This window comes from Bolinopsis microptera, chromosome 6, assembly GCF_026151205.1.
Source record: "Bolinopsis microptera isolate Bmic1 chromosome 6, MBARI_Bmic_1.0, whole genome shotgun sequence".
Classification (NCBI taxonomy): domain Eukaryota; kingdom Metazoa; phylum Ctenophora; class Tentaculata; order Lobata; family Bolinopsidae; genus Bolinopsis; species Bolinopsis microptera.
Window position 1 is genome coordinate 5,369,433 of NC_087077.1, and position 13,190 is coordinate 5,382,622.

Genomic DNA, 13,190 nt, shown 5'->3' on the forward strand with positions numbered 1-13,190 from the left:
TTGTAGATTTTGGTCGATTAAAACAAGGTTTCACAATAGGTAAAAATTTAAATTAATAAAATTAAGTCGACTGGACTTCCCAGACGCAGATTTCGTTATTCGTGTAGCCGGCGTAAAGAGTTTGGCCATCTGAAGACCAAGCGAGGCAAGTGCAAGCGACGGCACCGTTGTTCGATGTGTTTTCCAATTTCTTCTCATCGACGATCTGTTTTCCTTCGAGATCCCAGATCTTGATTTGAGAGCCGGTGGCGGCACAGAGCCAGTATCTGTTGGGAGAGAAGGCGAGGGCGTTGATGGCATCACCACAGTCCAAAGTGTAGAGATGTTTGTCTGCGTTGAGATCCCACAGCATGGTCTTGGTGTCTTGTCCACCGGAAGCAGCCAGGGAACCGTCAGGGGAGATGGTTACGGTGTTGAGGTGTCCGTTGTGACCGACATGGTTGGTCTTCAGCTTGCAGTTCTGGAGGTTCCATACCTTGACCATGTTGTCCCAGCCAGCTGAAACAAGAAGTGGGTTCTTCTGGTTAGGACTGAACCTGACACATGATACCCATTCACTGTGACAATCTTCTTGGATTGTGTATTTACATTCGGCCAAAGTGTTCCACAGCTTGATGGTCTTGTCTCTGGATCCGGAAACGATCTGCCTGTTATCAGCGGAGAAGGCGACTGAAAGGATATCTTTCTCGTGACCCCAGAATTGACGAGTAGTTGCTCCCGTGTTGAGATCCCACAGCCTCATGGACTTGTCCCATGATCCAGACAGAGCGAACTGACCGTCTGAAGAAACAACGACGTCGGAAACGAAGTGAGAATGGCCGGTAAGGGCTCTCTTGGCGTATCCGTAGTTATCACTACCACTTTCACCCAACTCCCACAGGATGATTGTGTGATCTCTTGACGACGAAAGGATCATGTTGGGCACTTGAGGAGTGGTTGCGATCTGTGTGACCCAGCCATTGTGGCCCTTCAGGCTACCTTTGAGAACTAACTGCTCGGTCATGTCTAGGGACAGTGATTTATTAAAATAAGAGTTGTGAAGAGAAAAACGATATGCAATTTCAGTAAAATCAAACTAGCGCGCGCCGCGCAAAAATATAGGGCGAGAATGATAACAGGAGCCGAGAAAAACCACTACAATATTGTCCGCGCGTTACGTTTGGTCTTAAAAACGTCTGATTTGCCACGACTTTGGCAACATTTTAGAACCTTCGATCGTAATTCGGATTTAAGGTTAATCACACGAAATAAATATCACAGTAGATCAACAATACATTCCACATCAATATAGTCGTTTAAATACAACTTTGGATATGAAAATTTATTAAAATTTGTGATTATGATACTGTACATATATAATCCACGTAAATTACAAAATAATTTCATGATATTGATATGACGTTCAAAATCGAATACTGTAGAGCTGTTATTCAAATAAGAGTTAGACAAACACAAACCCTCAACATCTAGAAAAAAGTGCTTTCCTGGAACATCCAGCTAAAATCTAACTTGTTAAAACCAAGTTCACTTCTTCAACCTAAACATGAGTTCCATCTCAAGAAAAGCCTTCAAACTAGGATCGTCGATTTGAGCCAAGATGTCTTTTGAAACAGATTGAGGACAGTCCCCATACTGAGATATCAACTTATCAGCGTAGTCTATCCAAACACAATTAGCACAACCAGACATGCAACAAGTGGTCGGGGCAGGGGGCAGTGTACCAAGGGGCGGACAATCTGATAAATATCTGAGGAATTTGACGACTCTAGCTGCTGACGATCGTGCCATGTATGCCATACATCCCTAAGGGTTTGTCTTATTCATATAATGGATCTATTAGATATTAAGATAATGAAATCGTTAAATTTAATGTTCATGGATTAAGAAGCTGCTGCATTCTGTTTTCGTAAGCCCCTTTCATAACTCCAACTTCATCAACCAGCCTAGTCTTCTCATGCTGTGACAGTTTCTGGTACTTCTGAGCAAACAGTTTCATGTTTTCTGGAGCTGTAAGCTTGGGATTCCCCTTTTGACGTGAAATAAAGAGCGCGTACCCAGAAATTGGAGGTCTCTTTGGTAATCTTCCTAGCTCCTCAAACTTCTTCATCATATATTTCTTCTCTTTCTTATCCTCTGCCTCAAATAGCAACTGCAAAGAAGCAGTTTTGAAAAATTTGTCGTACTTTTTTGTTTCAACGAGAGCTTTCTGTTGGTATATGGTTTTACTTCCTGCAGGAAGAGTACTCCAAGCTTGACCTAGAGACTTCATTATGTCTTTACCAGGTGTATTCGGTGGGTGCTTGGACTTAACAAGGGGGAAGTTGGCTGATACATAGTGGATGTAAGGGTTAGAGGGTCGCTTTGGGAGAGAAGAGAGTTGAGCAGCAGAGAACTGAGGGCAAACTGCAGCCGAGACTCTGCTTAGAATCATCCTAAAGTGGTTCACGTGTTATATCAGAATGTGCCAAGGGAACTGGTGATAAAATGACGCAACGCATAACCATATAGTCCTTAATTCAATACGTAAGAAAAAATAGAAATTTGAAACGAACTAGGTTGCGATCTGTAATCATGCACTTGAAATTTGACCATAAAATATAAAGAGGGCACAATTTTCTGTGATACCTTTGGCAATGTTTAGACCGGTTCACTTATCACTTAGACTTTGATTTAATCCATCAAGTTGTGTCTTCAAATAATTTAAAACCGGGGGCTGCAGGGGTGTTAAAATAACGGACCATTACTATTAGCATAAATACGTATTACGTAAGCTGCTTAGGGGGTCCAGGGGGATGCAGATGAGGCATGAAAAAGCTTACATGGGAGAGGGTCTAGGGCCGGGCTGGCATAATTAAGGGGCGGGGAGGGGGCAGTTGTACGCTTACAGTGACTTACGAGAGGAGTGTAAGATAGCCAAATTCATCTAAGAAAGTAATATTTAACCGAATAAGCAAGGAAATCTGTGCTCTTAATTTGATGGTTTGGAAATGTGCTGCAACACAAACTGAATTGTACTAGTAGGAACATTCTTAAACTTGTATAGGAACATTCTTAAACTATAAATATTAACAACATTAACATATTCTGGCCCTTTTTACCATTGGCATTCAAGTAAGGGGAATAAAACTAGATAAGAAAAGCTACATTAAAACAGATGAGTACATCTATTCTTAGTTAAGTTGAGAAATTTACTCTGCTTTTGCATTTATTCGATCATGGTAAAAAGCACTGTGCTGTAGCATACATCTAATTTGCAGTGTTTGAAGTTTTCGATTCCAGGCGATGGATGAGCAGGAAAAAACTGACCGATGAGATTGTTGTCAACAATCCCTACATTGTAGTTAACGGTATTTTATTATTCACACAATGTATGTAAAAAAACTTAGTGGAAGGAAATGGCCACAGTAAATTGCCATTAGGGTTAGAGCAGCGAATTGGAATTTTACTGTACTCACTGTTAGTCCATCAAAACGTAGAGCCAGTTTAACAGCAAACTTCACCTTGTTTGACGACTCATTTGCAATTCAAGGAACTGCATTGTGGAAATGCAATCCCCTACCATCTGAGCGTCATTCAAGATCTCGAGCATTTCAAAGATAGGCTCATCAAGTTCATGTTGTTTCTCCCTGATAAGCTGCCAATCCGGGCCAATCAGGGGATATATACTCCTTCAAGTACAATCTCTCTGTTGTGCTGGCGCAACAAACGAGAACTAACGCAACAAGCGGGAACTTTGGCACAAGACTTTACTTCGCTGAGTGACCTATATTGAGTTTGGAGGAGAGAAAGCAGCAGATGTAAAAGGAAGATTTGCCTGGTGCATGAAGGATATTATCCAAAGACGAGGAGCTAAAACGTCATGACATGCAGACATGAAGGTAGACATTAGGTCACTCCTGTTTGATCTAATCCCTTGAGCACATTAAAGAGAAAGAGACTGTTGCGTTGGGTGAGAAATGACAGTCCAAGTGAGAGGTTGAACAAGAGACTTCAGTGAGTATTGAGTGAGACACTCTATACTAGGATCCTTATCAATAAGAGTTTGTAGAGAGTTTTCATTACAGAAAATCCTAAAACTGATAGGCTGGAGGATTTGAAGGCCGGAGAAGCTGGGGAGACATTAGAGAGGGAGAGGCTGAAGAGAGTTCAAGAAATGTAGAGGTACGGTACAAGGATACAAAAGTGATCATTACTTTATTGAGTACACAATAGTTGAAATTCTGAAATAATTTAAGTTACGCAATTCTAATTATTTACAAATGTGTAGGGATAATTAAGAAATGTTATTTAATACTAGTTTTTTAAACTATCGGTTACATATATACTTGAACCTACTTGAGTCCTAACACTATCCCATGAAAACACAATATAGTGCAGTTACCCAGAAAGAATACAGGCTGGGGGGTGAGTGTTTGCAGAAAGAGGAGCTGAGTTAGAGGCAATGTTGGAGACAGATTCTGTGAAGCGCAAGTTGCTGGAGAGATAAGAGCCAGGTAGGGTTCAAGGACAGAGAGAGGGCAGCGAGAGAAAAGTAAGAGAAAGATCTGGGAGAGGTTTGAGGCTTGTCAGATGTTGAGCTGCAGCGGGGTGAATAGTGGGAGGATGATACACTGTAGAGGAAAATGAAAAAGTACAACAACAGAATCATCCAGGTGGAAAAAGGCACCTTTACCCCACTTATATACTCAACAAATGGCGGATGGGGTCCACAAGCCACAAGATACCACAAGAGACTCGCTGAAAAACTATCCCAGAAGAAAGGAGAAGACTATGCGGCTATTATGTGTTACATGCGCACCAGGATTAGATTCTCAATCCTCAGGAGCACCCTGATAGCGGTCAGGGGTGAGAGAGGGAGACGGCAATCGTATACATTGCCAGTCAGTGTAACTTCGTTTAATTTGACACCATGGACTATGAATGTTTCTAGACACTATCCTTTTGATATTGAGATATTGGTATCTCAGATCACGTGTACATCGTTGCTTTTTATGACACAGTAATTTATTGACACTCACAGCTATAATTTTAATCATTGAATCAGTATTTTAATCTGTGCTCTGCGTAATGCATCACATGAATCAGTTTTTTAATCTATTAACTTATTACACATTTGTGCCCTGCTTTAGCATCACTTGACTATTTTAAAAAATTGTTTGTTCAGGCCATGACCTTATAGTCAGCCAATTGGCCATTGCTATATTATGTGCATATTGTTTTATTATGTTTTCATTTCTACCTAATTTTAAGAAATTCATGCTGATCTTTCTTGCTGAGTTTTTTGACATTTTCATCTACACTGTAGAGTTAGAGGAAGGAGAAAGTGAGTGCACTGGTTTTGATTGGGATATCAATGAGATTGAATTACCATTTGCCAACAAGTTAGAGTTTTGAGAGGGAGAGGTCGGATATTAGAGAGCTCGAGTAGAATTTGAGGTCACAGAGTGAGAAGCAGGATAAGGTGCTAAACTTATGACTGGTGAGGCTGGAAAGGCAGAGGGTTGAGAGAGCCAGTGAGAATACACCTACAATCTACATAGGTTGGATTTTCTGCGCAAAACATGATAGTTGTTTTAGGGACAGAAATGAACATATGCTAATAATATTTCTAATTTAAACTTTCAAAAATATAAGATTACAGCAATAACTTAATATAAAGTATAATCCTGATCAAACACCTAAGAATAGATGGTAGGTATTAACATTGAGATTCCGTTAGATGAATAAAACTAAGCTCGAAGAATCAAGTTACATATGCATATGCCATGTTCAAACATTACGGGTGGATGCTTATCACTGCAATCGATGTTTGTGGGAAAGTGAGACACTTGGCCTGGTGATCTCAAGACACAAGATCGTGACTCAAATCCCCAGCCACTTTGTAATTCAACCCCACTGTGCAACAACATATAAATCAAACTTAAACTTAGACAATAATGGCAATTAAAAGTATTGAAGAATTTTACCTGTGTGGACGATCATCCATAACACACCCCTGGGGCTGATGGCAAATGGGTCTCATACTAGCAAAATACATGAGCATTCAACACAAAAGGATTTCATCAGACCGCATGAAAAAAAGTCAGATAGAGAATGGAATAACACATATGTTGAGAGAAATTTGATAGCTTCAGTCGGAACCTCCACAAAACGTTTCTTTAATCTTGAGGTCAACATACAGGTAAGCAAGCCATGCACAATGACATTTCAATCTGATACAAACGATCAACAGACATCATTGGAAAAACCAAGGATCAATGATAACTAATATAACAATAGACAGTTTTTGGGTTTTTCCAAATAGTTTCTGATTATTCTGATTTGCGACAAATGATATTGCACTGTTAGGATAAACGACGTTTCAAAGTAACAACTTCTTATTCATGCTGACAAAATTGGTAAATATGTGAGAAAACTGTCTCATAAAATTTCTTAATCAAAAATGGCTAAACCGAAACGACAACAAATTGTTCAAATACTCGACTAAAATTAGAATCAAAATCTATATATATACAACACTACTCGATCTGCTATTCAATAAACTTAAAACATCCACTAAACAGCAAGTACGTGATTGTGATCGTGTGATGGAATGACATGTACAGTGATAACAGATGATTTAAGATGTAAGTGATAACAGATGATAAGGTAAAAGATACAATACATGTGAGATGGTGTATACACAATGTGAGTGAAAATATAGTGAGTGGTTACTGATTGTGAGCGAGATGTGAAAAAACATTAAAACTTACTACTGCTAGAAAACTTAAACTGTATGCAATAAAAAGGGAATGAAACTAAAATATCTAAAATTCTTCAGTACTAGCTATGATAAAACGTTTAATAGTATCCAGTTCTTCTCTCTTGTTAATTGTAGGGTTCAGATTAATAATAAACATCGCTTCAAAAATCTTTCTTCTGACAGTATTGGGTTCAATTCTTAAAATATCTACTTCTAAACTGGGATTTAACCCCTCATGACAGCTCGAATAATGTATGGCAAAAGCTTGACTAACATTAGAAGGGGTAGCAGGGTAGGTAGCGTAACGTAAGTGTTCTCCTACACGAGCATGTACTTTCCTACTGGTTTCTCCAACGTACAGCTGGTCACATAATTTACACTTAATCTTATATACAACATTCTTCACTTCACAATCTTTATTACAAACTATCAAAGGACAAATTTTACATGAATTAATACTGCACACACGTTTATCATACGGTCTGTTACTACATAAAATATTTCTCAATTTCGAAGTAGGTTTAAAGTTTACTTTAATAGGTAAATTGTTCTGCTTTACATAATTTCTAATCTTATTGCTAGTACTGTCTGAAATAAAATCTAAATTAAGAACTGTCCTGGAATCATCCTCAACACTCTGACGCCTGTTAGAATTACTACTGTTACAATAACGTCTTGGGTTCTGGTAACCGTTTTTCTGTAATAGATCATCAAGGAGTCTGAGAGAGTGCTCCTTTTCCGCTGGACCAGATGAGATACGGCAAGCCTCGCTATATAGGTTCTTCACTGTATTAATCTTAACAGACTCAGGATGGCAAGAGTTGTTGTGCAGGGTAATATCCTTTTGTTGCGGCTTGCGGTACAATCTGCTGGTTAATTTACCGTTTGGCTCGATCCGGACCTCAGTGTTCAGGAAGGGGATAAAATCGTCCTGTTGTTCTGGAAAGTCGACCTCCCACTTCAACTTTTTGTCCGGATCTTGGTCTGCAATCTGTTGAACCAGAGCAAGGGCTTCTTCTTTCGTCTCTGCAGTACTGGCAGCATCATCTATGTAGCGTTTGTAGAAGTTCGATAAGTATACCGATAGGTAGTGTCGATCGGTGTAGATAGAGTTCTTCTCGAACTTGTACACTCTAATGATGGCACAGAAGGGCCCTGGCCTCAAACCCATGAACAGACCATCCTGCTGTAGCCAGAGAGTCCTGTTATACACAAAGAAAGAGTTGGTAAGGATGTGTAGTAGGATCTCATGAATGTCTGTCAGGCTGAGTCCCATCAGGTCCAAACTGTCTCGGTGCTCTGTAGCTAGCTCAATGACATCGTCTATACAGCCCTGTACGTTTATGTTAGTGTATAAAGCTGAAATATCCGCGGCAAAGAACTTTCTCCTGGCAAGCTGTTCCTGAGAGATCTGGCGGAGCATCTCTATGTATGTATGTATGTATGTATGTATTTTGACACGGGGCAGCGCTAGACCCCATGTAGTGCCCTCAACCTACTTTTAGATTTGAAGGTCATAAAGGCGACAACAATGCCAAGAGGACAGCGCAAGCCGGTGGGCTGTACACTGGGCACGTGCGCGTAATAATAGAGCTCAAACAGGTAATAGACCCCGCGAGCATATAGAATCAGGATTTTACAGGATGTGGGCAGCCGGCCCTGTGAAGGTGATGGATGCGTGCAAATCTGAGGGCTTGAAGCGAGTGTATTGTGGAGCTAGCGTACTCTGATAAGTGAAGTAGCCCGAACCAGGTAGCTCACCTGCTCCGCATCGCGGGGGGCCGCTCCAGTTTACAGATGTACATGCGGAGATATGTCGACGCTCGTGAGTGAATGGGGAATAGCTGATTTGTGCGAAGGTAATGTGTGGGTTATGATGGTGCTGTTACTTTATAAGTTCTAAGCTTGTAGAATGTGTTGCAAAAACCATCCTAATTGAGGTTTATTGGTTGGCGTATGTAGTGAGGGTTTGACGATGAAAGAGCGCTAAGATAATTTTGGGAATGTAGTATGGGCAGTGACAGATTCAAGGTTGATGGAGATAATTAAAACAACGAATATAACTGCAATTGTAAAAAGTAATAGCAAATATTTGTAAGTGAATCTCGATTGTTTGTGAATCCTCTTTATCGACACTAGGCAGAGTATGATGCTGAGGCAAAGTTCGGGACTGATCTGGTATCATCTTCCTTGAGTTTACTAATCAGATCAACCTGGAGTGATGGAACGTTTCAATTATGTGGATTTGTCGTAATCTCGTGGAATAGTCGTAAGCTCGTGCGCGCGCAGGCTCGCGCGCGCACTAAATTTTCTGTTAAAAAAATGACGACTATTAGGTTGCTACGTCCTTGAGTTGTATGGCGTTCGCGCGTTACGTTTAATGCGGGAAATTTGAAGGACGGATTTAACTGGTTTGAGTAACTGGATTTCATTGAAGTTGTGTTTGGTGGAGCAAGGCGGTAGGTTCGTTTTTTAGGGGTGATTAGTGGGAGTGTTCTAACCTGGTGGTGGTGGAGGAACTGCTAATACCGGATGAAGGGGTACCCTGGAGGCAGTGATTGGATCTCTACTGGTTTGGAGAGTGGGAGTCCTTTATTTAGGTTGTCTGATGAATATCTGTGTCAAGTCGTCAATCTGGAATAACTCGAGTTTTAGTAATTTATAAAGTGGGCTGTAACATTGCGTTCCAGCCCTGAGAGGGAAAATAAACTAGTAAGAAGATGTAATTATTGGAAAATTGATGCAGATTACATTTATTGACTGATCAGAACAAGGAATAATGTTATGTGGAGTCCAACTTGTAGTTATTCATCTCATGTGATGGTTTAGCGAAGATTTCTGGATCGGAGTAGTATGATGCGGAGCATCTCTATGTGCTGGATTAAATTACTCAGGTGACTAGGCACCTCATTAAGGAGAGGTTTAAGAATGGTCGTCACTAGCCAACTGAGTCTCTCTGTAGGTGAGTCCACGCAGCTGATGATGGGTCTAACCTTAACCTGCTCAAGAGGGATCGTCGAGCGGAAGCTCTCCGGAGGGTTCTTGTGGGTCTTGATTTGGACGTACATGACTGGGAGGCTGACATGGTCAGGAACTCTGATCCGTCGCTTGTAGTCGTCGTCAAGGTTCCGCTGTGATGAGATCTTCTTCCACAGGTTATTCGACTCCTTCACCAGGTTCTCCGTCTTCTTCTTGATGAGCTGTGTGAGCTGTTGAGAGGTGGGTTCCGCTACTGAGACAGTTTTACCGTTGATTTTTCTCGTGGGAAGCACACGCTGGTACACAGCTGTCTCCTGGAGGTGATTCTCTGTTAGATGCCGATGTGTGTCCTTAGTTGTCACCACAAACTCACCGCACTTGTCTGATACCGACACGTGTAACGTCCTGTTTGTCAGAAGGGAGCGTAAACCATCTTTCTGAAAACGAGTGAGGTTATCCTGTGGGTTGGTGTTAGTCACGAGGTCCTGTACAAAGCGGTTAAACTGTGCCAGTTTGTCCTCTAAAACCGGGTGAGTGGGGTCAGGTGTACTGGTGAATGGTGAAGGAAAGGGACACAATCTCCTCACTTTGCTGGAACTCGACTCCTCGGTGGGCTCAATCGGGGCACTAACTTCCGCACTAGTGTCTGAGTTGGCACGTTGAGTGATAGCGTGTTTGTGTCTGATCTTAAACACACACTGAGCGATATCAACGGCAACTTTATCCTTGAATGACTGGTCAATTCGCGGAGACACGGCGAAGTTAGGTCCGAGAGCTAAAACTGACTTCTGCTGCTCGGAGACACTGTCGATGTTGAGAGTAGTGACTCTATCGTCAGCAGGTTGAGTAGTGGATGGAGGAGGAGGAGGAGTAGGAGGGTAGTATTTCTCCAACAACCAAGAAAACTTCTTCTGTAAACGGTCCTTATAATGCTGCTTAACATAACGCTGGTGCACAGTGCGCCGAGGAGGCGATTTTCTGGAAAAAATCAAGTTTGTTCCACAACTCTTCATATTTTTCGTCAAAAACTACCTTACTAGACTAAAATTAAGCAAGGAATCGTTTAAAGCCATTTCCGAAATCATTGGATACAAGGGTTAAACACAAAACACGATTTTCTAAAATCAAAATTTTTCAAAATTTTCAAAATTTTTTTAAATGATTTTGAACACAAGGAAATATGTTTGACAATGTTATATATATGTACGTTCAACACTCAATCTGATGTTACGTAATGTGCTGTTCAATTGATGCCAGTGAAATGTATTTCATGATCTGTGCAGTATACTTTTACGAGTTGTTTTTACTTGTCACTTAGCTTTGAAATGTTTGAGTAAAATTTGAGTAAATTTTTATTGTTTGATTGCATTTCTGGGTTTGAACGTTGAACCTCTCAGTCTAGTTGATATACTAATGCAAATGGAAATCATAGTAATCATTGTGTCATCAATCACTGTAATTATTGAAATCATTGTATAGGAAGAAATGGAGTTTACTAACGGGGAAGTCTGGAAGTTACTGAAAAGTTTAGGATCACCTGTACCTGTAACTCAGCAACTTTTGGAAAGGTGCCCGACTCTGGGATCTTATGATGTAGTCCTGGGAAAAGTACGGAGAGCTATGGGTAAACGCCCACATAGAATTGAAAAGATCGTTCAGTGGGAGAAGCAAGTGTTATTTGAGGGTGCAGAATTGGAAGCAGAATTGGAAGCGGAATTGGAAGTTGAAGAAGCTGCTCCTGTGGAAGAAGCGGTATTTGAGGGAGAATCGGAACCACGTGCTCATGGAGGTTGTAGGAATAGAGCAGGCAGGAGCAAACTCCGATTATCTGATAAACCTGGAAAGAGGACTGCTCATAGTATTTTGCAACCTAAAATCGATGAGCTATTAGAATTCGCCACTGACCAAGGAGTGACGTACGAGGAGGTTATTGAACTACTCGAAGAAAAAAGTAGAAAGAAGAAAAAAGGGCCAGTATATGTTGCTGAGGTTCCTATCAATGAAGCGGTTGGGTTTTACTTCAACCAGGAACATAGTACTCGGTCTTGGACAGAACTGCGGTTGTTTTTAGGACAATATGGGCTGAAACTCCCCACTAGAAATGCCATAGACCGGAAAAAAAAAGAAATGCTTCCTCAAGGTATGAGGAACGAACAAATAAAGAGTGACGTCAACTTTGAATGTCTTGCTGCTGACACTGTCAAGGGTGAATAATATATAATACGTTTTAGATTTTGTTTTGTTTTGTTAAGGATCGATTTATTGAATTCAAACTTGAACAAAGTATCAAACTTTCGGTACTAAATTATCTGTAACTTAAGTACACTTCTTCAGGGTTACTAGAATCCACAGGCTACCAGGTTGAGATTGGAGAGAAACTGAATCTGACAGCCAAAGCAGGTATGGATGGGTCAGGCAGCCACAGAGCAAGACACCAGAGAGTGGATAGGGCGAAATCTCTAGAGGAGAATCCACACCTGGACCCGGATAGTTACAAGAACTATCTTCTTACCTGTTTCTGTCCACTCACCCTGACAGCAGTTAAGGATAATGGATTGGAGGTAAACATCTGGGTAAACCCCTCCCCAAACAGCATGTCCTACACCAGACCCCTCTCCCTCATAAGAGCAGCCGAGAGCAGAGAGGTGATAGAGAAGGAGTTTTCTGACACACTTTCAGAGATTAGTAAGCCCAAGGTTGAATAAACACTTAAAACATTTGCACATTTCTTTGTATAACCTGACTGATACGCAGTAAATTATTTTAGTTTTCAGTTTGTATTTTGCTCATTCACATAACAACAATAAATTTCATACCATTTCAGACAATAAACATCACGTCATCAACCCTACCCCCACCACACATCACATCCCTCACAGTTCACACAACTATGAGTATGATCGATGGCAAAATGGTCGACATACTTCAGGGGGATTCTGGAGCCCCATGTCATTTTTGTGACAATACTACTGCTGGAATTAACAACCTTATTAGTATCCTGGCAGGATTCAATATCACCAAAAGTTTTGAGAAGTGTATGGAAACTTGGGAGAAAGTGGTAGTAGGAGAAATCGTATGGAAGGATGAGGCGAGAGCAGGCCAGTGCCATGCACCCCTAGCTGATCTAAAAGTGTTTGCTGTGCTGCACTGGAGTTTACGGACTTTCGATTGGCTTCTTCAAATCCTGTATAGATTGGTAGCCGGGGTGAGACGCTGGGGTATATCTCACAAGCCATCCCAGCCATTTGTTAAAGCTGCCAAACAGCAAGTCATTGACTTTTTGAGGGAGAAGACGGGAATGTTGGTAGACACACCCACTTGCCAAGGAGGTAACACCAACACTGGACAGTTGGCTGAGCGGTTCATGGCCCCTGAACACCGGGAATTGATCTGCAGCCTCATAGACAATGCCACTGACAGGGAAAATTTCTCTCTCCTGCTAAGAGACATTAACATCATGCTCAGAATT

General features: G+C 41.2%; 1 protein-coding gene and 1 long non-coding RNA gene across 2 annotated transcripts; both read right to left on the reverse strand.

Annotated features, from left to right (window-relative positions):
- Positions 1–28: 28 nt before the first annotated feature.
- On the reverse strand, positions 29–1,006 carry LOC134816550 (small ribosomal subunit protein RACK1-like). Its single transcript, XM_063825444.1, has one exon. The coding sequence runs from the start codon at positions 1,001–1,003 to the stop codon at positions 62–64; it is 942 nt and encodes a 313-aa protein (XP_063681514.1). The 5' UTR covers positions 1,004–1,006; the 3' UTR covers positions 29–61.
- Positions 1,007–8,802: 7,796 nt separating this feature from the next.
- Positions 8,803–9,596, reverse strand: LOC134816712 (uncharacterized). Its single transcript, XR_010160434.1, has 2 exons — positions 9,244–9,596; positions 8,803–8,955 (listed from the first exon to the last, which is right to left on the reverse strand). It is a non-coding gene; the product is annotated as an uncharacterized LOC134816712 (long non-coding RNA).
- Between the last annotated feature and the right edge of the window lie 3,594 nt (positions 9,597–13,190).

Coding starts and splice junctions, on each gene's coding strand:
- LOC134816550 (XM_063825444.1), bottom strand. CDS start 1,003: ATGACCGAGCAGTTAGTTCTCAAAGGTAGCCTGAAGGGCCACAATGGC.